Raw genomic sequence first — 26755 nt, forward strand, 5'->3', positions numbered from 1 at the left:
TGAAGAGAACAATATGATGGCATTTAACACAGAGATCAAAATGAAACATACAGCCATATCTCAGACAGGTTCAGAGCATTGGCAAGGTTTACTTTAGATCAGGATGAGACACCAAAGATGCTGACTAAATATAACGAGAGAAGATGCTTTCCACAGCCCCATACTCCAGGATCAAAGACGAGACAGGTCCTGGAATAGTTCCAGAGAGGCCAAATCTCAGCAAATAATAGCCAGTCCCCACCAAGGACACAAGTCTCCCAGGAGAGACCACCATATGGACCAGGATGAGATGACATGAAAAAGAGGCTCTTTAAACAGGCGAGACTGCAATATCTTCAAAGGAAACATTTAAAATTCATGTAGTCCTATCATACATGTATAACTTCACCTTCCCCACTCCCTAAACCTCTCATTGCTGCTAATTAAGAACAGTAAGCTAATCATAAAAGCATAAATAAGTCCCTTATTCTTCGTTCAACTGCTTAGGAGAACAAATAAGACTTGTGACCTAATAATGTATTTATGCATACTATTATCAGAATAATGCCAGTCTCCCTCATTAGGCTGTAAACCCATCTAGGTAGAAATTTCATATGGAGTTGACCTTGAGCAACCTGGGGGTTAGGGGCATCGATCTTCAGCACCGTCAAAAACCCATGTATAACTATTGACTCCCTCAAAACTTAATGACAAATAGCCTACTGTTGACCAGAAGCTTTACTGATAACAAACACAGTCAATTAACACATTTTATATATGTAATATAGACTGTACTCTATTTTTGTATATGTATTATAGACTGTACACTATTGGAAGCTAGAGAAGAGAACAGTGATATTAAGAAAATCATGAGGAAGAGAAAATACATTTACCATATTTATTGAAAAAAAATCCACATCCAAGTGGACCTGTGCAGTTCAAACCCGTGTTGTGCCGTGTTACTATGACGTTCTTTGGGGTTTTCTCGTTATTGCTGGTCACATCACAGCTGCACCCTTAATTCTTTGCCTTTAAGTCGCGGCTCCTGCTTGTCCCAATTTAAGTGGAGTATACCTTAGAAAACATCACTGTCATGGAAATATGTAGGCATATAATCAAATACTTTCCATATAGGCTTGTTTTTGAAGGCGATGACAGTTGCTAAGTCTGAAATATTTAAATAATTACTGTGTTATCCACCTCTCCCAACTCCTGTACCTTAAATATTCTGCCAATACCTTGCTTTAGTCTACAAAATTTTGTCTACGAGTCCTGATTGTGGCATAAAAAATACACAAATATACATTTTCTTATTCACATCACCATATTAGAAGTGTGTAAATTATGCAGATCGCTGGATGACATTTTCAGTTTTTTGTGCAGCACTGACTAAGGGAGGAACGCGGTCATAGGAAAATTTCAAGAAGCTGACGAGGCTGCATTAGCAAACCCTGTGTAGATGCTGGATGAGATGACGTCACAGCTTCCTTAGAACTCTGCTATTTACTATTCTATAGGCTTTCACGAAGTTCTCTGCTTGTCGAGCATCCTCTTCACAGCAGCTTTGACTTCTTTGCTTCTCAGACTATAGATCAAGGGATTGAGCACGGGGTTGCAAAGGCTGTGAAACAGGAGGAGATATTTCTTCTGCTCCTTGGGGCCTCCAGATTGGGGCCCCACATATATGATAATGGCTGTGCTATAAAAGAGTCCAACCACACAGAGGTGGGAGGAGCAGGTGGAGAAGGCTTTCTGGAGCCCCTCCCCTGACTGCATCTTCAGGATGGCACGTAGAATATGAATGTAAGATATCACAATGGAGGAGAACGGGCCCACCAGCACCGACACTGCCCCCGCCAAAACCATCATCTCATTAACGTGGGTGTCTGCACAGGCAAGCTTGAGAACAGCTATAATTTCACAGAAAAAGTGATTAATTTTCTGGGGTCCACAGAAAGGCAATGGTAGGAGTAACGCTAGATGGACCAAGGACAGGAGGGAACCACACGTCCAGGAAATCACCGCCAGGGTGATGCAGACTCTCCAGCTCATGATGACAGAATATCGAAGGGGGTGGCAGATGGCCACATACCGATCACAGGACATCACCACCAGGAGAAGACATTCAGTGTGAGCCAAACTCAAAAAGAGAAAGGTCTGTGTCATGCAGCCAGCAAAGGAGATGGGCTTGGCAGGATTCAGGAGATTCACCAGCATCTGGGGCACTGTGGTGCAGGCATAGGTTATGTCGACAATGGCCAGGTGTGCGAGGAAGAAGTACATGGGGGTGTGCAGTCGGGAGTCCAGGGAGATGAGCCCCAGGATGACCCCGTTGCCCAGCAGGGTGAAGGCGTAGCACAGGGAGAAGAGCCCAAACAGAAGCAGCTGAGTCCTTGGGCTGAGCGGGAACCCCAGTAGGAGGAACTCGGTGACAGAGGTCTGATTTCCCCCCATTTCCTGGGAGGGAGACATCGGAGCTCACCAATTCTGAAGGTGTGAGGGAAGGGTTTCAACATGGTGAATCTGTGTGTCATTGCTTATTTCCTCAGAAAGTATCTTTACATGATATTTCTGTCCTGTTAGTCACTTACTAAGTGAAAACTATGCATTCCAAGTGAAACAGAAGGAATTGTTTTTCCCCACTGGTATAAACTAAATGCTAGTCTTCTATTACAATATTCAGTAAATCTCACCTTTATTTCCAAACCAACTATCACCATAGTTCAAAATACGTTGAGACTTAAATTGACTTCATAGCAGAGGACACTTTCCTCGGTTTATGATGCATCAGAGGTTTGTCGTGCATCTTCCCTACCACAGTGTACACACATCCACATGTGGGAATGTGTCCTGTTGTCTTATACTCATATATACAGAGGGTGCCAAAACAATGTATACAGGTGAATACTTTGGTCAACGTTGCTCAAGCAGTAGTTCGCCATCATCAGAAGTGTCTGGACGCTGATGGTAACAACTTTGAGCATCTCTTGTAATTGCAGAGTCAAACGGGACTTGTATTCATCTTTTGTTATCAGCTTATATTGAGTATTATACTTTTAATACAGTTTTCCTTTCTTAAAATGTGTATACATTTTTTGGCACACTGTGAGTGTGTGTGTGTGTGTGTGTATGTATGCAAAGTAGTTGGTATTTTCTATATTATTCTACTCTCTTTCATTAGTAAAAATGCTGGTTGGATGATTTCATGATGAGTCACAGCCTGGGATTTAAAAAATACTGATCTACACCCAAGGCTAAGCTAAGCTCTAACTATAGAATTATACACATAGAATCTTTAACATTTTATAGTAACTCTAATGTAAAATTATTCTTTGTCATGCATTTTTAGGTTTTTGTGGCTTATCGATTTTTTAAAAAACACTTCTACCACAGGGTGGGTGTTCTGAGGTTTGAATCACTGTAACTGCTGAACTACTGCTTCTGTTTTCTTGTCTATCTGACATTATATCCCTCTTCAGTCCAGGATCCATCTGAATTTCCAAAATAAGAATCTCAGAACATTCATAATTGAGTTCCTAGCTATCCGTTACCCATTCAAATTTTCTGATAAGTTAATATTTGAAAGTTTTTATCAGCAAAAGTGCAAAGGTTTTACCCTATTTCAAAGGAAGAACCAGAATTCACAATAAAAATTATTGGGAGATGATTTTGTCTTAGTCTAAGAAATAACTTCATCAAAACAGGAATCAGCTTCTTGAAGAGAACTGGTTGTTTTGTTAGGAAAAATCGGTGAATGATTTAAATCAGAGATTGAGTAACAATCTATTCAAGATGGGATTCCGGTGTTATGTGAGAAGTTAACTAGGAGAATGCTAAGGTCTCTGACAACTATAGGATTCATTGGCCCTAAAGGTATAAAGAATTGTTAGCCACTTACATTTCAACTGTCTAGCAACATTTGGGACCCACGAAGACAGCAATGCTATCTCTAAAATGGCGTATAATGAAGGTACACAATAAACTCAAGTAGAAGGACCAGTGAGGGTCTCCTCGTCTTCCTCCTGTCTGCAAACTACTAAAACACAAAACTTAAAATCCACAGATATCTACTAAACATAGTCCATGTCCTGCTACATGTCTCGGCTAAGACATACAAGACACTTCCTGTCTGCTGGTGTATATAACCTGCTTGGAATGACAAGATTGTTAAAGGGACTCAAAAGATAATTCTCATATTTAAATAACTCACCAAAAGGAAGTTCACATCCAAAAAAATAAAAAACTTCAGGACACTCTTCGGTAGTAAACTCATTTTGTGGTCAATTAGGTCCATTATTTCATGAAAATATGACTTAATTTCATGAGGCAATAGAAAGGTTTGCAAGCAAATCTCTCAAACAGCTGTTTTATCTTATAATTTAAACATGAAATTCAAGGTTAAATGCATCAAAGTGAATGATCCATATTAGAAGTGGCTAAAAGAGATGGTAACTTCTAAATTATCCTATTAGCTGAGTTTATAAATAAAAGACATCTGGCACTGATAGACATTAATAATTACATTCTTGCTTTGTTATTTTTCATCCCACATGGTCTATAATTGTATACTGACAAATTGTATATGAATAATGTAAGAAACTTACCACAGACTTAGAGCTAAAAATGAAAAGAAAGGCTGAATATGAGTTGGGTTAAGCAAAAATAGACCAATAAAATGAATAGCGTCTGTGAGTTACTGTAAACATTCCTTTCTTGCAAGGATCTCTTAGGAGAAAAGGTGCCCCAACAGAGACAACAAGATTCCTCTCAGAAGAGATGATTTATTTTCTACTTAGGTCAACCAGCTCACAATCTGCTTCTGCGTGCTGCTGTAGGGGAAAGCTAAAGATCCATCACGTACACTGCCATCTCATTCCTTCCAGGAAAAGGGGGCTCTCACGATCCTTATCTCTGGTGTTCTCTAGACGGACATTTATGACAGGACAATGATGTTGATGATTCCTTCACTCACCGTAGGGTCCATGATCATAATTTCAGGAGCATTCGAATAACTTCTAGGACTCCTTCATTCATTACAATTACCACATGCTTAGATTTATTATGGCTTCGAGAATTCCAACATTTCCCCACCCATTAACCCCCAAATAGATTAAGGGCAGATGGAACCCATATATTTTTCCCGTCCTCTCGAGTGTTGGCTGACTTTTATGTCACACCTCACCTGCACATGCATCCTATATATGTTTCTCATCAAGCACCATGAGGAATACAATTCATAAGGTAAGGCCAGGTAGCAGGGCCTATGGAAGCCATGGGGAGCATGGGGAGGAGTCACAGAGAGGATGAGACATCCCAACGGGACTTGTTAAATCCTGTTTTGCAGGATTTACTGTAGAGACAAAAGGGAAGGAAACATCCCACCAGGAAACAATCTCGGTTTTATAATTTCCACAGACTCTAAGCCAAGAAGGAAAGAGTTTCCCCCAGGACTGACCACAACTACTACTGAGATGGAAACTGACCTGGTTCTACATTCTAGGGAACACAACTGAGACAATTTGGTGATGCCTCTGTAATTTAAATTTCTCTTATTCTTATATCTACATGTATTCTTACACTCAAATATAAAGGAGGTAGAATATAGTTTCCTAAATTAAAGTTATTTTAGTGTACATGCCAAACAACAAAAAAAATAACAAAGTGGTTATTTTTTACCTTGACAGCAGGGTTGAGGGACACAGAGCAGAGGTTGGGGTGAATAGAATCTGGAACGTCAGAGGGGTCAGTGTTCAGACTTAAACCTCTGAGAGGAAGGTGCCTCCCAGCTGCACTGCTGCCCCCTGTGGGGCGTAGTGAGGCTGAAGTAGGAAATTGAAAGCTGAGGAGACCAGCACGAACTAGCTGCCAGGCACTGCCAAGGTAAAGAGTTGTTGGGGCTATGCTGACAAGAACAGCTGGCAAACAGAGAGGAACAAGGCCCTTTGCCCCTGTTCCAGGCTCCCAGTCTCCTTTAGAGCTCCCGACCTACACAACCTCAGCATAAGCCACTAAGATCCATCACCCAAATGGCCCAGTTTGGATCAGCTAAATTGTAAGCCTGGATACCAGATGCTGGGGTTTCCGAGTTTATTGATACAGAGTAACATCTACATCACTCACCCTGAAAACTTACTAATTGACAGGCCCAAGAATCACTGAAAAAAGACTAAGTAGAGGATGAGGTTTGCATGGATGCCCAAAGAGGTTTGCTAATTCCGTACCCTGAATGGAACTTCCTGCCTAGTCATAACAGCGCCATAAGAGCCCAGGCCCTAAAAAGTCATCATGCACCCCAGGGACCCAGCTCCAGAGACTGATCTCATCTGTGACCCAGCATCAGGAAGCTTTACGTTAAGGCTCCCAGGTTCGGCCAACGGCGAGAACCCGTTTTTAGGGTTATCTTTTCCTTTCCACTTTTTCTCTTCCTTAGTCTTTGCTTTTTCTTTCCTTCAAAAATTCGCACTTTAACTTGTGGTCTCCATTGACTTGATTTTCTCTAGGTTGACCTTCTCTGCAAGCTACACTGACAGATTTTGTTGCTGATCTAACGGATGGATAGAGAAGAGCATGTTTTCCTTTAGGATCATTAATTTCCTTCTATGCGGGCTCGTTCTTCCTCAGGATTTTTGATGACAGTCACTGAGTGCTGATCCATTTCAGGCAAGAGCTGAATGTTGTCATTATTGCTTTCATGGTAACAAGCTTAGACTACAAAAATGTGATTTTTATATTCATTTCCTCTCCCAGATGTTATCTCAAGAATCCTTCTACAATTGCAGCTATGTATACACTGTAAAAGTTTAAGTAGGATTCTTCTTACAGTTTTGTCTCCCAGCAGTAACAATGAAAACCATTTTAGATCCAGTCTCCTATGCATTATCTTTCAACCTCTTTGAGACTTTCTCTAAAACAACCAACAAAAACAATGCAGTTTTTCAATGGTAAATTTTGCCATTAACTCACTCAGTCTTACTCAATCTTACTGTGTGATCATTTTCATTCCCATTATATCCTTTTCATCAAAATTATATATGTATATATGTGTGTATGTATACACATATATGTATGTGTGCATGTATACGCATATATGTATGTGTGTGTATGTATGTATATATATCTTCAAGCTGTATTCACATAAATTATATCATTTAACATCGATAAATGTTAGGTGAGGTACTTAGTTAAAACACTGTCCACATCGGAACTAAGACAAAACCCAGGACTGGGAAGGCTAAATTACGTTTAGAAGCAGACCTATTTAGTAAGCTGTGGCACAATTGGGATGTGATTCCAAAATAGTAAGCTCCTCAGTTTAATCCCCTGCTGGGTTCTTGCTTTTCTTCAGTCCTATGAACCAAGAACACTGGTAAGGTAGGTCCATCCTGAGTCTATACACAAGAAAGGGAGGAAAGCTTCCTGGGAGAGCATTCATTATAAAGGGGGGAAAAAAGGGGGAAAGGGGCGATGGGTAAAAGACCAGAATCATGGGTAAGGTGAGATACTGCGAACAGCATGGTGTCCAACTCAGACGGACGGTCCCTCTTTGGGGCAGTGCCCTCTGGGGTATTGTTATTTTGCGAGAGGCACGGAGAGGGAGTTGTTACTGGAGGCCACTAAGGTAAGGGATTCTACTCTTATCAAGGGTAAAAATAAATCCCCAAAGATGGGCTGACTAAAAAACATGCTTTTTCTGCTGTTAGTTCTTGGCCAGAATAATATAAACTTTGGTGTCTCCCACTCTGTTCCGTCAGGTAGATCCAACCCTAACCCACATTGAGCTAAAATCTGTGATTTTGGGGGACGAAAACTAAGAAGCCCTGTGGGTTTGGAACCAGTACAATGATGTTAAACCCCAGCTCGGTCCTGTTACTGGCTGAGCGGGGCAGGCAAGTTACTAACTCCCTCTGACTTGGTTTCCTCATCTACAAAAGGAAGAGAGTAATGTCTACCTCACAGTGTTATTGGTGAAAGGTAAATAGGATAATATTTGGAAAGCACCATCACAATCCTCAGCATAACGTAAACACATCCCTTTTCCTCTGCCCTCAGCCCTCTGAACACTGTGACTCATATTAAAGAATATATATGTAAAGAGGTCACAACCCAAAATGTAATTTATTAGAATCCTAGGACTCAAATATTGAAATATGTATAGAAATCTCTCATTTAGTCAGGCATTTTTCTGCAATTTATTAAAACTCAGGTATCCTGGCTTCCCTTCGAGGCTGAGTCTTCATTATTAATGTACTTAGACAAGAGATGACCCTGACAAAACGTCTGCAATAAGAGGTAATTTCATTTCCTAGGTTTCCCTGTCTTCTTGGTCCAAGAAATGAAGTGATGAGGATTCTCTGTTCTTTATGTTCTTTGTGCTTATTTATCTGCCTACCTTCCCACGTGCTTTTCTACCCACCTATTTCAGAGAACAAAAGCAATGACAGAAAATTAGATAACGACTTCAAAAAAGTACTATATGCATGTGTTTGGAGCTAATAAAGACAGAAGAAGCCGGAAAGACTAAACCTGTGTCCAAGGATAGCGTTTGAATGAGTCGTAGGAGACCTTCAAGAGGTGAGGTGTGGGCAAGAGCCTGGCGAGGAAGGGCGGGCAGGCTGAGGACAGGGCCCGTGGGCAGCAAAGCCTGTCTGGGCCTTAGATGGAACCCTGGGAGCGCACACTGCTCATGTGACGTGTGCATCTGGGCTCCTACTGCAGCCAGGCCAGCGACCCAGGACAGCACGTGTATGGATGCTTCAGCTAGCCGCCATGCAGCTCAGTAGCGCCTTTTCCTAAACGATCAGAGTTGACTAACGAAAGCTCATAATTAAAACAATCTGGAATTATAGAGTTTTACATGTAATGCTTTTTGGTAAGGTATTTATAAAAGAAACCAGTAGCCTATTAAAAAAAAACACTATTTCTAAATGATAAGAATAAATAAAGAGGTAAACAGAATTCTCAGTGAAACAACTCGTTTCATCTGATGCAAATACAGACAAACCATATGTAATACTGGATGGAAACTGGACTTTTTAAAAGTTTTGTCGGAAGGACAGAAGGAGACACCTCTGTAATGGCAGCTTTGGGACCTCTCTCCACACACTAACTGTGGAGCAGCTCATTTGTGAGGACCAGGAAAGCAGAAAAACATAGCATTTAAGAGGAAAGCTATTCTTTTCTTTGTATGGCTTTGCATTTTGTATTTCCCAGTTCACGAAGCCAGTTTTTTTGTGGTTTTTGTTAGTTAGTTAGTTAGTTAGTTAGTTAGTTAGTTAGTTAGTTAGTTTCATCTGAGAAAAGGCTTGGAGCTGATACAATAGAGGGACAGACATCTGAAATGAAGATTTAAGTATCCACTTTAGCTACACATTAAGGAAAGATCTTCAGTGCACAGAATGTGGAAGAAAGTTTCATGAATCCATTTCTCGGTTCTTGCAGAGCATGAAAATTAGCAGCAGGGCCTGAAAAAAGCAGATCCACGAATAAGGATGAAAGCAGCTTAGTTCACAGTGTAGGTGAGGCCATCATTCCAATCTGATTCTCCAAGGTGAACTTTATGAACTTGAATCACCTATGCTGAACCTCACTGTTTTCATGTGTAAAACAGTGAAAACACGTCCAAGTGCTGATGTGAAGAACTGATACCATTAACTAGTAGATATGGGAGTTAAATGTTAGCTGTTATTAGTAATAAAGAGACCACAACATTCAAGGAAGAATCCAAATCATTAGGATTAGAAAGCCAACAAAACCATGGTACAATAAATTCTTCCACATTTACCTGGCTTTTCTTTTTGTTATTTTTGGGATTAAATAACAAAACACACCATTTTACTTTCATTTCTGTTAATGTTTTTATATGCTGATTTTCAAAAATAAGTTCAAAAAGGAACTTAAAGAAATGGAGGAATTTTTTAAAGTAACTTCACTCCTGGATTGAAGAAGAAAATACAGGAATTAAAACCCAAAAGGCAATTATTTTATGCCAAATATCCCAGAGAGAGAGAGAGAGAGAGAGATCTCATGGAAGGAAAGGGCCCACCCACAGTAAAAGTGTATATTGATCACTTAGTGAGAACACTGGTTACATTCAGGGGCAGTACAGACTTGTTAAATTTTCACACTGAGAAATTATTTACCATCTGCAATAGTCACTCTGACACTCAGCTTGATTCTAACGAGCACTACAGTTTAAAAACCAACACAGACTCTGAGCACAACGGGCTGGATTTAAATCCTGGCTTTGCTACATACTGGCTTTGGGACCTCTCTGTTCCTCGGTTTCTCCTTATACAAAAAGAGGTGATAATAAACCCCACCTCATAGGATAACTGAGAAAATTAAATGGGTTAACTTATATAAGACACTGAATAAGTACTTAAAGATACATTATTGGGGATTTGGAAACCATTTTTGGAGAGGAACTTCTCGATGCAGGAATCATAAGGAAACATGTTACATGTGTAATATTCCTCTGCTAAAATAAGGACCAAAAAGAGAATCTTCACAGCAACAGACTCTGGGTATTACCTGCAAGAGAATGCCATCTCTCTCCTGGACAAGTGAGAAGCTGGTTCTATGTGGCCAAAGTCCCACGATCTGCAGGGATGGGCAGTTAGCAGGGTGGGGAAGAACAAGCAAACCGCTTAGCTCTGACTGGAGGGTTTCTCGGTGTAGGATCAGGGACCTGGGCCACGTGGCCCCTGAAGTTCTTGGTAGCCCTTAGCCAGCTCCCACCCTACATGGGTGGTGGTCTGATTCCTCCTCTCTGACAGTCACAACAAAGTCAAGAGCTGACACACAAGGACGAGAGGACGGTCCTAGAAAAGGAGGGTCCTAGAGCGTCAGCAAAACGGTAGGCAACTCAAATATCTACCAGAAATATAAGGGACACATTGTGATAGGTTTATACAAGGTAATGATATGGAACAATTAAAATAAATGAAATAGAGGTACATGTAACAACCAGAGTGAACCTCACAAAACACAGTCATGAACGAAAGAAGGAAAATAGAAAAGAAGCACACTGTGCGTGTTTGTGTACACACACACACACACACACATACACATAGTTGCAATTCTGAATTGTGTTTATTCATGCACTTTTAAATATTCGTTATTTCTTTAGAGAATAAATATTGCAAGGGAAAGACTCTATGAGTCATTTACTTCATAAATGAGTTGAAATCTTGGCATTTTGCATCACATAAAAGGCTACATTTTGCAATATTCCTGCTTTTGTCTAGTATAGTAGGAAATCTCATTTTCCATTGTCTCATTTATAAGCCATAGCCCTTGTTCTTTAAAAATGATGATTGTGTGTAGAGGATAATATTAATAATTACCATTTATTTTACTCTTATTATAACTCATGGCTTCGGCTAAGCATTGTGTACTTAGCTATAACATATTTTATAGCTTAACACTTTCCACTTCACAACAAACCTGTGAGTTTAGTATTAGTGAACTGGTTTTACAGATAATAAATCTAAATTCCAAAAAATTTAAGTATACTGCGAAGTTTGCACATTTAGTCACTGACAGAACTTTGTAAAACCCAGTTTTAGCTGAACACAAAATCATGTGTTTTCACCCTGTTTTCCATCACAGAGTAACATCTATATAACAGACATCCTTACTAAACGGATGTATTATAAGAAAGAAGTCCAAAAAAAAAAAAAGAAAGAAGTCCATTAATTTTCCTCTTTAAAAACACTTTTCACCAAAAGACACATCATTTTAAAAGTTGAATATTTCCTTTCAATACAGTTTCAGGATTTAGGTTTAATTTAGTATATAACTTGAGGAAAGTATTCAAAAGCATTATACATTCTTTAACACTACTTCTGAACTGTTTGCTATCACTTCATAATTAAGTGTGGGAGTTTCATGTTGGATTAAAATGGTTATTTAACTTATCTCAAATCTCTTAATATCAAAGCAAATTATTTCTGATCATTTATAGCGCTATTATCATTGGTCAACGAGTCATCACAACAATTCCAGTTTATTCTGATTTGCCAGAATGTTCTAAGTTTTGGTCGTTTCCCACAGGACACAGTTGACCAAACCAATGAGAGAAAAGACATAGTTTTTTCAAGGACTCTCAGTTCCTTCCATTCTGCTCTCTTCCCCTAGGCTCCGCCCTCCATGCCTCTCCACCTGCACTCCACACGCAGAGAAAAGGGGCCGCAGAGATGCTGCAATCTGTCTACGTATTTATTACTATGACGTTCTTTGGGGTTTTCTCGTTATTGCTGGTCGCATCACAGTTGCACCCTTAATTCTTTGCCTTTAAGTCGCGGCTCCTGCTTGTCCCAATTTAAGTTGAGTATACCTTAGAAAACATCACCATATTAGAAGTGTGTACATTATGCAGATCGCTGGAAGACATTTTCAGTTTTTTGTGCAGCACTGACTAAGGGAGGAACGCGGTCATAGGAAAATTTCAAGAAGCTGACGAGGCTGCATTAGCAAACCCTGTGTAGATGCTGGATGAGATGACGTCACAGCTTCCTTAGCACTCTGCTACTTGACTATTCTATAAGCTTTCACGAAGTTCTCTGCTTTTCAAGCATCCTCTTCACAGCAGCTTTGACTTCTTTGCTCCTCAGACTATAGATCAAGGGATTGAGCACGGGGTTGCAAAGGCTGTGAAACAGGAGGAGATATTTCTTCTGCTCCTTGGGGCCCCCAGATTGGGGTCCCACATATATGATAATGGCTGTGCTATAAAAGAGTCCAACCACACAGAGGTGGGAGGAGCAGGTGGAGAAGGCTTTCTGGAGCCCCTCCCCTGACTGCATCTTCAGGATGGCACGTAGAATATGAACGTAAGATATCACAATGGAGGAGAATGGGCCCACCAGCACCGACACTGCCCCCGCCAAAACCATCATCTCATTAACGTGGGTGTCTGCACAGGCAAGCTTGAGAACAGCTATAATTTCACAGAAAAAGTGATTAATTTTCTGGGGTCCACAGAAAGGCAATGGTAGGAGTAACGCTAGATGGACCAAGGACAGAAGGGAACCACACGTCCAGGAAATCACCACCAGGGTGATGCAGACTCTCCAGCTCATGATGACAGAATATCGGAGGGGGTGGCAGATGGCCACATACCGATCATAGGACATCACCACCAGGAGAAGACATTCTGTCAGAGCAAAAGTCAAAAAGAGAAAGGTCTGTGTCATGCAGCCAGCAAAGGAGATGGGCTTTGCAGGATTCAGGAGATTCACCAGCATCTGGGGCACTGTGGTGCAGGCATAGGTTATGTCGACAATGGCCAGGTGTGCGAGGAAGAAGTACATGGGGGTGTGCAGTCGGGAGTCCAGGGAGATGAGCCCCAGGATGACCCCGTTGCCCAGCAGGGTGAAGGCGTAGGACAGGGCGAAGAGCCCAAACAGAAGCAGCTGAGTCCTTGGGCTGAGCGGGAACCCCAGTAGGAGGAACTCGGTGACAGAGGTCTGATTTCCCCCCATTTCCTGGGAGGGAGACATCGGAGCTCACCAATTCTGAAGGTGTGAGGGAAGGGTTTCAACAGGTGAATCTGTGTGTCATTGCTTATTTCCTCAGAAAGTATCTTTACATGACATTTCTGTCCTGTTAGACACTTACTAAGTGAAAACTATGCATTCCAAGTGAAACAGAAGGAATTTTTCCCCCCACTGGTATAAACTAAATGCTAGTCTTCTATTAAAATATTCAGTAAATCTCACCTTTATTTCCAAACCAACTATCACCATAGTTCAAAATACATTGAGACTTAAATTGACTTCATAGCAGAGGACACTTTCCTCGGTTTATGATGCATCAGAGGTTTGTCGTGGGTCTTCCCTACCACAGTGTACACACATCCACACATGGGAATGTGTCCTGTTGTCTTATACTCATATATACAGAGGGTGCCAAAAAAATGTATACAGGTGAATACTTTGGTCAACGATGCTCAAGCAGTAGTTCGCCATCATCAGAAGTGTCTGGACGCTGATGGTAACCACTTTGAGCATCTTTTGTAATTGCAGAAGTCAAACGGGACTGGTATTCATCTTTTGTTATCAGCTTACATTGAGTATTATACTTTTAATACAGTTTTCCTTTCTTAAAATGTGTATACATTTTTTGCACCCTGTGAGTGTGTGTGTGTGTGTGTGTGTGTGTGCAAAGTACTTGGTATTTTCTATATTATTCTACTCTCTTTCATTAGTAAAAATGCTGGTTGGATGATTTCATGATGAATCACAGCCTGGGATTTAAAAAATACTGATCTACACCCAAAGCTAAGCTAAAGCTCTAACTATAGAATTATACACATAGAATCTTTAACATTTTATAGCTTAACTTCAATGTAAAAAATATTCTTTATCATGCATTTCAGGTTTTTGTGGTTATCGATTTTTTAAAAAACACTTCTACCACAGGGTGGATGTTCTGAGGTTTGAATCACTGTAACTGCTGAGCTACTGCTTCTGTTTTCTTGTCTATTTGACATTATATCCCTCTTCAGTCCAGGATCCATCTGAATTTCCAAAAGAAGAATCTCAGAACATTCATAATTGAGTTCCTAGCTATCCTTTACCCATTCAAATTTTCTGATAAGTTAATATTTGAAAGTTTTTATCAGCAAAAGTGCAAAGGTTTTACCCTATTTCAAAGGAAGAACCAGAATTCACAATAAAAATTATTGGGAGATGATTTTGTCTTCGTCTAAGAAATAACTTCATCAAAACAGGAATCACCTTCTTGAAGAGAACTGGTTGTTTTGTTAGGAAAAATTGGTGAATGATTTAAACCAGAGATTGAGTAACAATCTATTCAAGATGGGATTCCGGTGTTATGTGAGAAGTTAACTAGGAGAATGCTAAGGTCTCTGACAACTATAGGATTCATTGGCCCTAAAGGTATAAAGAATTGTTAGTCACTTACATTTCAACTGTCTAGCAACATTTGGGACCCACGAAGACAGCAGTGCTATCTCTAAAATGGCGTATAATGAAGGTACACAATAAACTCAAGTAGAAGGACCAGTGAGGGTCTCCTCATCTTCCTCCTGTCTGCAAACTACTAAAACACAAAACTTAAAATCCACAGATATCTACTAAACATATTCCATGTCCTGCTACATGTCTCGGCTGGGATATACAGGACACTTCCTGTCTGCTGGTGTATATAACATGCTTGGAATGACAAGATTGTTAAAAGGACTCAAAAGATAATTCTCATATTTAAATAACTCACCAAAAGGAAGTTCACATCCAAAAAAATAAAAAACTTCAGGACACTCTTCGGTAGTAAACTCATTTTGTGGTCAATTAGGTCCATTATTTCATGAAAATATGACTTAATTTCATGAGGCAATAGAAAGGTTTGCAAGCAAATCTCTCAAACAGCTGTTTTATCTTATAATTTAAACATGAAATTCAAGGTGAAATGCATCAAAGTGAATGATCCATATTAGAAGTGGCTAAAAGAGATGGTAACTTCTAAATTATCCTATTAGCTGAGTTTATAAATAAAAGACATCTGGCACTGATAGACATTAATAATTACATTCTTGCTTTGTTATTTTTCATCCCACATGGTCTATAATTGTATACTGACAAATTGTATATGAATAATGTAAGAAACTTACCACAGACTTAGAGCTAAAAATGAAAAGAAAGGCTGAATATGAGTTGGGTTAAGCAAAAATAGACCAATAAAATGAATAGCGTCTGTGAGTTACTGTAAACATTCCTTTCTTGCAAGGATCTCTTAGGAGAAAAGGTGCCCCAACAGAGACAACAAGATTCCTCTCAGAAGAGATGATTTATTTTCTACTTAGGTCAACCAGCTCACAATCTGCTTCTGCGTGCTGCTGTAGGGGAAAGCTAAAGATCCATCACGTACACTGCCATCTCATTCCTTCCAGGAAAAGGGGGCTCTCACGATCCTTATCTCTGGTGTTCTCTAGACGGACATTTATGACAGGACAATGATGTTGATGATTCCTTCACTCACCGTAGGGTCCTTGATCATAAATTCAGGAGCATTCGAATAACTTCTAGGACTCCTTCATTCACTACAATTACCACACGCTTGGATTTATTATGGCTTCGAGAACTCCAACATTTCCCCACCCATTAACCCCCCAAATAGATTAAGGGCAGATGGAACCCATATATTTTTCCCGTCCTCTCGAGTGTTGGCTGACTTTTATGTCACACCTCACCTGCACATGCATCCTATATATGTTTCTCATCAAGCACCACGAGGAATACAATTCATAAGGTAAGGCCAGGTAGCAGGGCCTATGGAAGCCATGGGGAGCATGGGGAGGAGTCACAGAGAGGATGAGACATCCCAACGGGACTTGTTAAATCCTGTTTTGCAGGATTTAACTGTAGATCCAAAGGGGAAGGAAACATCCCACCAGGAAACAATCTCGATTTTATAATTTCCACAGACTCTAAGCCAAGAAGGAAAGAGTTTCCCCCAGGACTGACCACAACTACTACTGAGATGGAAACTGACCTGGTTCTACATTCTAGGGAACACAACTGAGACAATGTGGTGGTGCCTCTGTAATTTAAATTTCTCTTATTCTTATATCTACATGTATTCTTACACTCAAATATAAAGGAGGTAGAATATAGTTTCCTAAATTAAAGTTATTTTAGTGTACATGCCAAACAACAACAAAAATAACAAAGTGGTTATTTTTTACCTTGAGAGCAGGGTTGAGGGACACAGAGCAGAGGTTGGGGTGAATAGAATCTGGAACGTCAGAGGGGTCAGTGTTCAGACTTAAACCTCTGAGAGGAAGGTGCCTCCCAGCTGCATGCTGCCCCCTGTGGGGCATAGTGAGGCTGAAGTAGGAAATTGAAAGCTGAGAAGACCAGCACGAACTAGCTGCCACTGCCAAGGTAAAGAGTTGTTGGGGCTATGCTGACAAGAACAGCCGGCAAACAGAAAGGAGCAAGGTCCTTTGCCCCTGTTCCAGGCTCCCAGTCTCCTTTAGAGCTCAGCATAAGCCACTACACAACCTCAGCATAAGCCACTAAGATCCATCACCCAAATGGCCCAATTTGGATCAGCTAAATTGTAAGCCTGGATACCAGATGCTGGGGGTTCTGAGTTTATCGATACAGAATAACATTTACCTCACTCACCCTGAAAACTAATTAAAGGACAGGCCCAAGAATCACTGAAAAAAGACTAAATAGAGGACGAGGTTTAGATGGCTGCCCAAAGAGGTTTGCTAATTCCTTACCCTGAATGGAACTTCCTGCCTAGTCATAACAGCGCCATAAGAGCCCAGGCCCTAAAAAGTCATCATGCACCCCAGGGACCCAGCTCCAGAGACTGATCTCATCTGTGACCTAGCATCAGGAAGTTTGACGTTAAGGCTCCCACGTTCGGCCAACGGCGAGAACCCGTTTTTAGGGTTATCTTTTCCTTTCCACTTTTTCTCTTCCTTAGTCTTTGCTTTTTCTTTCCTTCAAAAATTCACACTTTAACTTGTGGTCTCCATTGACTTGATTTTCTCTAGGTTGACCTTCTCTGCAAGCTACACTGACAGATTTTGTTGCTGATCTAACGGATGGATAGAGAAGAGCATGTTTTCTTTTAGGATCATTAATTTCCTTCTATGCGGGCTTGTTCTTCCTCAGGATTTTTGATGACAGTCACTGAGTGCTGATCCATTTCAGGCAAGAGCTGAATGTTGTCATTATTGCTTTCATGGTAACAAGCTTAGACTACACAAATGTGATTTTTATATTCATTTCCTCTCCCAGATGTTATCTCAAGAATCCTTCTGCAATTGCAGCTATGTATACACTGTACAAGTTTAGGTAGGATTCTTCTTACAGTGTTATCTCCCAGCAGTTACAATGAAAACCATTTTAGATCCAGTCTCTTATGCCTTATCTTTCAACCTCTTTGAGAGTTTCTCTAAAACAACCAACAAAAACAATGCAGTTTTTTTAAGGTAAATTTTGCCATTAACTCAGTCTTACCGTGTGATCATTTTCATTCCCATTATATCCTTTTCATCAAAATTATATATGTATATATATGTGTGTGTCATCAAAATTATATATGTATATATGTGTGTATGTATACGTATATGTATGTGTGTATGTATGTATATATATCTTCAAGCTGTATTCACACACATTATATCACTTAACATCGATAAATGTTAGGTGAGGTACTTAGTTAAAACACTGTCCACATTGGAACTAAGATAAAAACCAAAACTGGGAAGGCTAAATTACATCTAGAAGCAGACCTATTTCGTAAGCTGTGGCACAATTGGGATTGATTCCAAAATAGTAAGCCCCTCAGTTTAATCCCCTGCTGGGTTCTTGCTTTTCTTCAGTCCTATCAGCCGAGAGCACTGGTAAGGTAGGTCCATCCTGAATCTATACACAAGAAAGGGAGGAAAGCTCCCTGGGAGAGCATTCATTACAAAGGAAAAGCAAAAGGGTAAATGTGACGATGGGTAAAAGACCAGAATCATAGGTAAGGTGAGATACTGCGAACAGCATGGTGTCCATCTCAGACGGCCTCTTTGGGGCAGTGCCCTCTGGGGTATTGTTATTTTGCGAGAGGCACGGAGAGGGAGTCGTTACTGGAGGCCACTAAGGTAAGGGATTCTACTCTTATCAAGGGTAATAATAAATCCCCAAAGATGGGCTGACTAACGGCCGTGCTTTTACTGCTGTTAGTGCTTGGTCAGAATAATATAAACTTTGGTGTCTCCCACTCTGTTCCGTCAGCTAGATCCAACCCTAACCCACATTGAGCTCAAATCTGTGATGTTTTGGGAAGAAAGCTAACAAGCCGTGTGGGTTTGGAACCAGTACAATGATGTTAAACCCCCAGCTCGGTCCTGTTACTGGCTGAGTGGGGCAGGCAAGTTACTAACTCCCTCTGACTTGGTTCCCTCATCTACAAAAGGAAGAGAGTAATATGTACCTCACAGTGTTATTGGTGAAAGGTAAATAGGATATTTGGGAAGCACCATCACAATCCTCAGCATAATGTAAACACATCCCTTTTCCTCTGTCCTCAGCCCTCTGAAAACTGTGACTCACGTTAAAAGAATATATATGTAAAGAGTCATAACACTGAAATATAATTTATTAGAATCCTAGGACTCAAATATTGAAATATGTATAGAAATCTCTCTTTTAGTCAGGCATTTTCTGCAATTTATTAACAAAATATAGTTTTATTGTGCTTTCTTTTTTCTTTCTTTTTTTTTTTTTTCGTTTTTAGTCAGAGTCACTTCTCAGATTGCTAGAGGACATCTCTTTATAATTTATCTACACTATTTGCCTTCACAGAAGTTTGGTCTTTTTTGGTCTATTCTTTCTCAAGTACTTTTGAACTGATGTAAAAGTGAATACCAGACCCTGATTTTTCTAATGGGCCCTTGTAGAAGAATTCTGAATTCAAACATATAGCTTCTATTCTGAGAGAAATTATCCTATATTTTCCTCTTCCTCTTTCCTTTTAGGATTTTACCTTTAACACAAGGTATACATACTTTAAAGAATATACGAATTTTTCTAGGTAGAGTTAAAACATCATGTTTTATGAAAATATTGCCTGTTTGTTTAGAAACCTTTAAAACAGGGCACACAATAATTCCATAGTGTTTATTGTTACATTAGGAGCCAATGTTTATTTCTTTATTCAAAAATTGTTATTTGGGGCTCAGGGGAAAATGGATCAAGGTCAGTGGATTTCTGGAGCTAGAAACGTCTTGATACTAAGAAGATAAGAAGACAAAGATAATGGCCAGAGACAAAAGTTTTGCCCAAATAAACTAATGGACAGAACAGTCAATGAGTAGAATTGTCAGCAATGAGGCTTTTTGAGAACTGAGAGAAATGTAGGAGAGAGGGAGGAAGGGAAACGTGTCCCCTTTGTTTCTTAATTTCATGGGAGAAGAAAGATATGGACTGATAATAATATATAAGACAATTAGGTCAAAAAACAGATCTACAGAAAGCAGACAATGTACTATCATATATATCATACACTCGAATGGCACATGATACCACAAGTAGAGAGGAAGTGAATTCAAAAGATACCATAATCACTGTGTTAAAGAAAACAGTTACCATGCTGTCCTGGTCACTTAGGTCCAAAACTTGTGTTAACAGAAAACAAATTCCTCTTTTGTATCATTCTGATCATTTGTGTCCAGAATAAGTGATTTATCCCACCTGGAGCAGGCACTCTTTGGAATTTGGTTAAGTCCTTTGGAATTTGGTTGAGACTCTTTAACAAGTCCTTATCAGACTTTGTTGTATTATTGGTGCTAAATGTGGGTCTAACGTGTTATGCGAAGCTATTAGCCTCCACTCCTGGTGCTTTCTCCCTTCACAATACTTCCTTGCTGCTATAATAGTTTATGAAATCATCAGCCTAAAGATCAATTGTCACCTACATGCAACTCTGTGACTTGAACTCCAGAAAAGGTAACTCTCCCTAATAACCGACGCATTTTTACTCTTAACACAAACTCTTTCTAATCAGATGGTGCAGAATAACATGAAATGGAACAATGATCCTGATATTTCTGTCTCTCAGATAAAAACATTCATAAAATTAAACTTTGCCTTTCACAGAAATAAATTCATTAGGCTCAGATTCAGATGCTTTTCCAGAAAGAATGTCTTCACCTTTAGATGTTAAGTTCCGGAGCAAGGAGTTGGCTCTCCCCATAATCCTGCCTGCATTCCCCAGTAGGACAGTGCTTATCCCAGGTCAGTATTCTGTCTTTTAGAGGTGCACTCTTGTAGCAGCATATATTAAGGGGTTATTAGCATATATGCACATCAGTAAGGGAGATGAAAATGACCGAGGGATATACATGGAGATTTGAGAGAACAAATCCTCGTGAGAACAGAAACCAGATCTTAGGTGGTACTGGGAACTGGCTCTTTAAAGTTGGCTCTCTGGCCGTGTTTCACCACTACACCACTCTGCTCTCTGTGACATTCTGCTTATGCTTTGTACCCCATGTTTAGGGATAGAATCTGATCAATATGTATTCTTGATACTAGACATCTAAACATGAGGTTTTAGAGCATTTCCACTGCCATTCCCCAAGTCACACAGAGAACAAATCCAGCTTCAAGAGTCTGCCTGGCATCCCTCACACTGATGTCTGTTTCCAACTCACTCTCCTGAGGGCGCCCTTCACCTCTGCGTTCCTCAGGCTGTAAATCAGTGGGTTCAGCATAGGGTTGAAAAGGCTGTAAAACAGGGAAAGGATCTTCTGCTGCTCCTCGGGATGGCGGGACTTGGGGGCCATGTACATGACGATGGCACTGCCAAAGAAGAGCCCGACCACGCAGAGGTGGGAGGAGCAGGTGGAGAAGGCCTTTCTGCGGCCCTCCCCAGATGGGATCCTCAGGATGGCCGAGATGATGCGTGTGTAGGAGACCAGCACCAGGCAGAGGGGCCCCAATAGGATAAACACAGAAGCCACAAAGATGACCACTTGGTTGAGCCGGGTGTCAGCACAGGCCAGCTTGAGGACAGACAGGATTTCACAAAAGAAGTGGTTGATTTCACAAGGCCCACAGAAGGGCAGCCTCAGGATGAGAACCACATGGACCAGGGCCAGGAGGGAGCCGCACACCCAGGAAGTGACGGCCAGAACCGTGCACACTCTCCAGCTCATGATGACAGAGTAACGTAGGGGATGGCAGATGGCCACATACCGATCATAGGACATCATTACCAAGATGAGACACTCAGTGTGAGCAAAAGCCATGTACAGAAAGGTCTGTATGATGCACGGGACAAAGGAGATGGTTTTTCTCTTGTTCAGAAGGTTTGCCAGCATCTTGGGGACATTGTTGGAAGCATATGAAATGTCGACAATGGCCAGGTGTGCGAGGAAGAAGTACATGGGCGTGTGCAGTCGGGAGTCCAGGGAGATGAGCCCCAGGATGACCCCGTTGCCCAGCAGGGTGAAGGCGTAGAACAGGGAGAAGAGCCCAGAGAGAAGCAGCTGAGTCCTTGGGCTGAGCAGGAACCCCAGTAGGAGGAACTCGGTGACAGAGGTCTGATTTCCCATCATGCCCTGGCAAAACTGCCCATACGTGCTGTGAGCTGAGGAGCAAACGCAGACCTGGATTAGTTATTAAACAGAAAGAGGGGGTTATGGAGCACACTGTGTGTGGATTCAGCAAGCAATCCTTTTTAGAGTTATTATGTCCAATCCTTTAATCCCCAGTAAAGCAGAAAGGCAGTCGGTTCAGGTAACGAGTCTAAGTGGGCACAGGATGTCAAATACTATTTCCATTTCTGTAGAATTTTATTTACTTTGATTCCATATTTTTACCATCATGATGGCAGCCACACAATAAATTGTTTTCCAGAATGACTAATCATTTTGTTTTTGAGAAAGTCCCCATAGCCATAGTCTCATGAAATTTTACTTTCTAAACCATTTAGTTTTCAAATTTTCCTCCCACGTTCTCTTTATCATTTGATTTTCTCTTATTTTATAATGTGCACAGAATACATTGCACATTACAGGTGCTCAATAAATGATCACAGAGTAAAGATATGAATCCACTAAACGCATGTAAACTAATATATGAAATAGGGAATGAGATTTACAAATGCAACTTCAAAGAGGTCCATTTCCTCTGTGCTCACCAGGTTTAGGGCTTTAGCAAAGGAAGTTGGCACTAAGATGTTTACTTCCTGATGCTATGCAGGAAAATCTGGCTGTTTCCCTTCTGGGCACAAGCTGAGTGACATCACTAATCTGGTCAGCATTCATAGAAGCCATTTATGGTACAGGGTCAGGGCACGTGGTCATCCACATAAAGAGTTATCAATATAATATTTCCCATCCGGTCCCGCCCCAGCCTCTTGCAGGGCTTCTTCCTTAGTTCTGAGTAGATGCTGTTTCTGGGCCCCACTGCATCTGAATAGTGCCCAATACATTTGTCGGATGGATGGTTGGATGGATGGATGGATGGATGGATGGATGGATGGATGGATGGATGGATGGATGAAAAGCATTGCATTAGGAATAGCCTCCAAAGTGCATATCCTGGAATTTAATCAAGGCTTTTGTTTCCTTTATCATTTTCTCTGGCTGCCATTCCACCAACCATATGGCCATAGTGGTGACAGAAAGGGAAAACCTGAGATGTTCCATAGAAGTGTACGTGATAATTCATGATATACATGATCCTTCCCCCTGGGCAGCTTATGACCGCAGTTCTGCAAATTCCAACCCTGTCTTAAGCCCAGAAGCTGCCTGCCCAGAAGTGAAACCTGTACTGTGCCTCCCATTCTGTATGCTGGTTTCTGAGCCCTTTCTTCCTCCAGACCCCAGCGTCTTTAAACTCCCATGCTTTGTAAAAGGCCTTTTACTCACTGTGGCACCAGCGCTGGTCTTATCTCAGAGATATCCGATTGAGAAGAAATTGCACAGAAGTGAGGAGAGATTTTGAGGGTCAGAGCTGAGGATCTTGTTCCCTCCAACAGTCTCTGAAAGAGGCGCTTTGCAGAGGCAGGAGTTGTCCCTGCTCTCCTGACACAGGCAGGTGCAAGGAGGGGGCCTGCTTCCTGTGAGCACCAGCTAGAAAGCTTTTATAGTGAGGCCATCTCCACTCCAGATTGCTCTCCAGGTTGTTCCTGAGGGTCCCTGAGGGACACAGGACAAGGACACAAAAGACAGACACCATCTCTACCAGGAGAACCACAAGTTGTTTGTCTTTCTGTCTCCATTTCTCTGGGCCCTGGGGATGGATGGTTAGAAGGAAAAGAGCTGGTATTATTGACTTAATACCCAGCTGGATCCATACACATGAAACCTGTGTAGTAATAAGGACAAACATACTCCTAGGACCATACTGCAAATTGCACTCCCCTGGGGGGTGTGAGAACTTGGGTGGTGAGGCCTTCCTGGATCTCAGTCTCTCCCCAGGTGGATTTAGTGGCACTTGGAGGAAGGAGGAGCACGTCCTTATGAGATAATGACTTCCAAAATTGGCATTCACTTCTTTCTCCTTTTCCTCTTAGGTAATTCTAAGATGGGTAATGGTGGATAAGAAAAACACTTGTATCAACCTTCCCATACTGTGGACAGAAAGATGCTGAAACCTTTCCACATAGCACCTGGGGTTTTATATAGGGTCCTGGAAGAACAGGAAGACAGAAAGCAGAGCAAAGCTGGCCTTGAAGAGGTGTCTTGGGGTTTAGAGGGCAGGAGTGTTGAAGTCACGCCTTTACTGGGACAGACTGATGAAATTCAGTGAAGCTTCTGATATGATGACACCTTGGAAGGAAGTGTTGTCTTTACATTCACATAATAAAATATAAACAGAGGATATCTTAACTTTTTTTCTGATTGTCTTTCTTATGTGTGTCACATCTACATACGTGTGTGTGTGTGTGTGTGTGTGTGTGTGTGTGTGTATTTTTTTGTGTCTTTTCTCACTGGGCAAAGTTTGGGAGAGAAACATCCCAAACTCACTTATCAGACACATCTGGATTTTTACTGGAGAAAGGAGAAGTAGACTGTTAATGTGTGAGCAATGTGGTTCTCTGTTAACAATGGACGGACCAAAATATGCCTATGGTTTTTGGCTCACAGCCTAATCAATAATTCAAAACACACATATTTCCATGGACAAAATAAAGAAGCTCCAGGAATAACTGCACTGAAACCTCTGAAGGACTGATAAGTTTAGAAGCCATGTGGTTAAAAACTAACTGAAGCACTTAACCCCAAGATAAAAAATAAATGTATTGACGACTTAAAACTGAATAATTAAAAAAAATATATTACCAAGATGAGTTTCAATTTCTATGTAGTAGCCACAGATAGACACTTTATACCCGTAATTATCCATATACAGATGCTTAATCATTTGAGCCATTCATTTATTAACTCACTTATTCAATTTACATTCGTTGAGTATCTGCTCTGTGTCGGCATTATCCTGGACACTAGAGAAGCAAACATGAAGGAGAAACTCCCTGATCTTCAAGGATCTTACAGTTTCCCTACAGAGTGAACCACGCACATAAAAAATTTAGGGGCTGTCTCAGAAGTGTGCACAGGTTACTGTGGCCGCAAAGCAGGGTGGGTTAGATTATTCTGAAAGGGAGTTGGGACGGCCGTCACGCTGAATGGGATGCTTCAACGCTCTGCAGGAAGACGTAAAGCAGATAGGACACGCCAGCTCTACCTTAGGGTCTGAGGAGGGCACAGCACATGGATGACATTGGAAAGCGGGTTCAAAGAGAATCTTCGGCACCAGGTCACAGACACTGACCTTCATTTTAAAGAAAGAGTAGACTGAGATGACTAAGTATGTGATTATAGAGATTACTGTTTGCTTAGCATGAGGACTCTTTAGAAGACTAAGGTTGGAGACTGAGGCCAAGCTCTGTAAGGAGCCGAGGTGTTCAAGTGACAGACGATGAGGACCTGAGTTAAGGTGATAGCCACGGCTGTGGGCAGGAGAGACTGTATAGGAAACATGTAAAGGAAACACAGCTATCAGTGCTCAGTCAGTTGATGCTGTTGGGTGAGGGAAAAAGCAGAGCTCGGCTGTTTCCCAGGTTTATGGCTTATGTGGCTATAGGTAGAGTGGTTTCTTTCACTTATACAGAGAATACCTGGGGGAAAATGAATTTATGGCAAGGGTTAAAAAGGAGAAAAGTTTTTAACACAATGTGCCTATGCCATATACAGGTGAGTATGTCCAATAAAGAATAAACTAAAATATTTTGGAGTTCGTTAGAGATATCCAGGCTAAAGATATGGATTTGGGAATTACATGCATTAGGCGATAGTTTAACTCATGGCAGTTAAAAAGGTCATTTAAAGAGAGCAGGTTCAGTGAGAAGAAAAGAAGGACAAGAACTGTATCTCCAAAATGACCAATATTTAAGAGATGAACAGAGAAAGATAAATCTCCAAAAGTGAGCAAGAAGGAAAATGAAAGACAGAGGCAGCAAACCAGAAAATACGAATGAAGGAAATCAATGAGCTATGGTGCAGCCAGGATGCAGACTAAGATATTCACTTTAATCATATGAGTAATTCTATGTCTGTTTTTGAAATACAAGAGTCTTATTCTGCACAAGCCTAGAATGAAGTTAACGTTTAGAGGAAAATAAAATAAAACCAAAATTACTGAGAGAAAGCCATTATTATCCTTCAAGAAAAATAAAGCGCTTTTTTTGGTATCACTTTCCATTTGCATCAACAAGTAAGAAAGGTGAATAATAAGCAACATGGTTAGAAAATTTTAATTTCCAAAGAGCCTGTTATGAAGCAGTTAACCAGAAATACCACACAAATGTGCAGCATCATCACTGTGAAAGTGAAAAGCAGTTATTACCCTGCGTGAGACAGGACTCAATGGATAGAAGACGATGCCGATGGAGAGAGAGGCAGATGACCCGATTCCCAGCATGAGACTTTTCCATCCTGTGCCCTGCCAGGAATCCACCACATTCACAAGGAGCGTCTGTCAGCTCCTTAGCAGCACATCTCTACTCCAGCAATTTATCAACATTATTCTTAATTCCTCAACACACTCAGAAAGGGCTGGTGATTGGGAAAGGAATGAATTTCACACCTCCTTTTTTCTCAACAGGGGACAAGAGTCAACACAATCTGTCAGTGTAAGCTCTAGGGAAAGAACAAGGAGCAATGCTTCTTTAAACATAGAAAAATCAATGTTAGATACACAGTGTATTAATCACGATGATTCTAAGGACAAGC

General features: G+C 40.9%; 4 protein-coding genes across 5 annotated transcripts in view; all 4 read right to left on the reverse strand.

Annotated features, from left to right (window-relative positions):
• Positions 1-26755, reverse strand: part of LOC141567564 (olfactory receptor 2A5-like) — a 134786-nt gene that overhangs the window by 6995 nt on the left and 101036 nt on the right. The gene's annotated exons all lie outside the window — the stretch shown is intronic.
• On the reverse strand, positions 4-2698 carry LOC141567694 (olfactory receptor 2A25-like). The gene has a single exon (XM_074315912.1). It carries the CDS (start codon positions 2449-2451, stop codon positions 1501-1503), a length of 951 nt encoding a protein of 316 aa, XP_074172013.1. The 5' UTR covers positions 2452-2698; the 3' UTR covers positions 4-1500.
• The window catches only part of LOC109439917 (olfactory receptor 2A25), an 85759-nt gene continuing 70703 nt past the window's right edge, over positions 11700-26755 (reverse strand). The window contains exon 2 of the mRNA XM_074315227.1: positions 11700-13496. Within this exon, the coding sequence (XP_074171328.1) occupies positions 12531-13481 (951 nt within the window). The 5' untranslated portion in view covers positions 13482-13496 and the 3' untranslated portion in view covers positions 11700-12530. The remainder of the gene's footprint in view (positions 13497-26755) is intronic.
• Positions 19667-26755, reverse strand: part of LOC141567565 (olfactory receptor 2A5) — a 77795-nt gene continuing 70706 nt past the window's right edge. Inside the window, exons 2-3 of the mRNA XM_074315229.1 lie at positions 23390-23659; positions 19667-22104 (exon numbers count right to left, since the gene is read on the reverse strand). Coding sequence (XP_074171330.1) covers positions 21140-22072 — 933 coding nt within the window. The 5' untranslated portion in view covers positions 22073-22104; positions 23390-23659 and the 3' untranslated portion in view covers positions 19667-21139. The remainder of the gene's footprint in view (positions 22105-23389; positions 23660-26755) is intronic.

This window comes from Rhinolophus sinicus, linkage group LG11 (genome assembly GCF_036562045.2).
Source record: "Rhinolophus sinicus isolate RSC01 linkage group LG11, ASM3656204v1, whole genome shotgun sequence".
In the NCBI taxonomy this organism is placed as follows: domain Eukaryota; kingdom Metazoa; phylum Chordata; class Mammalia; order Chiroptera; family Rhinolophidae; genus Rhinolophus; species Rhinolophus sinicus.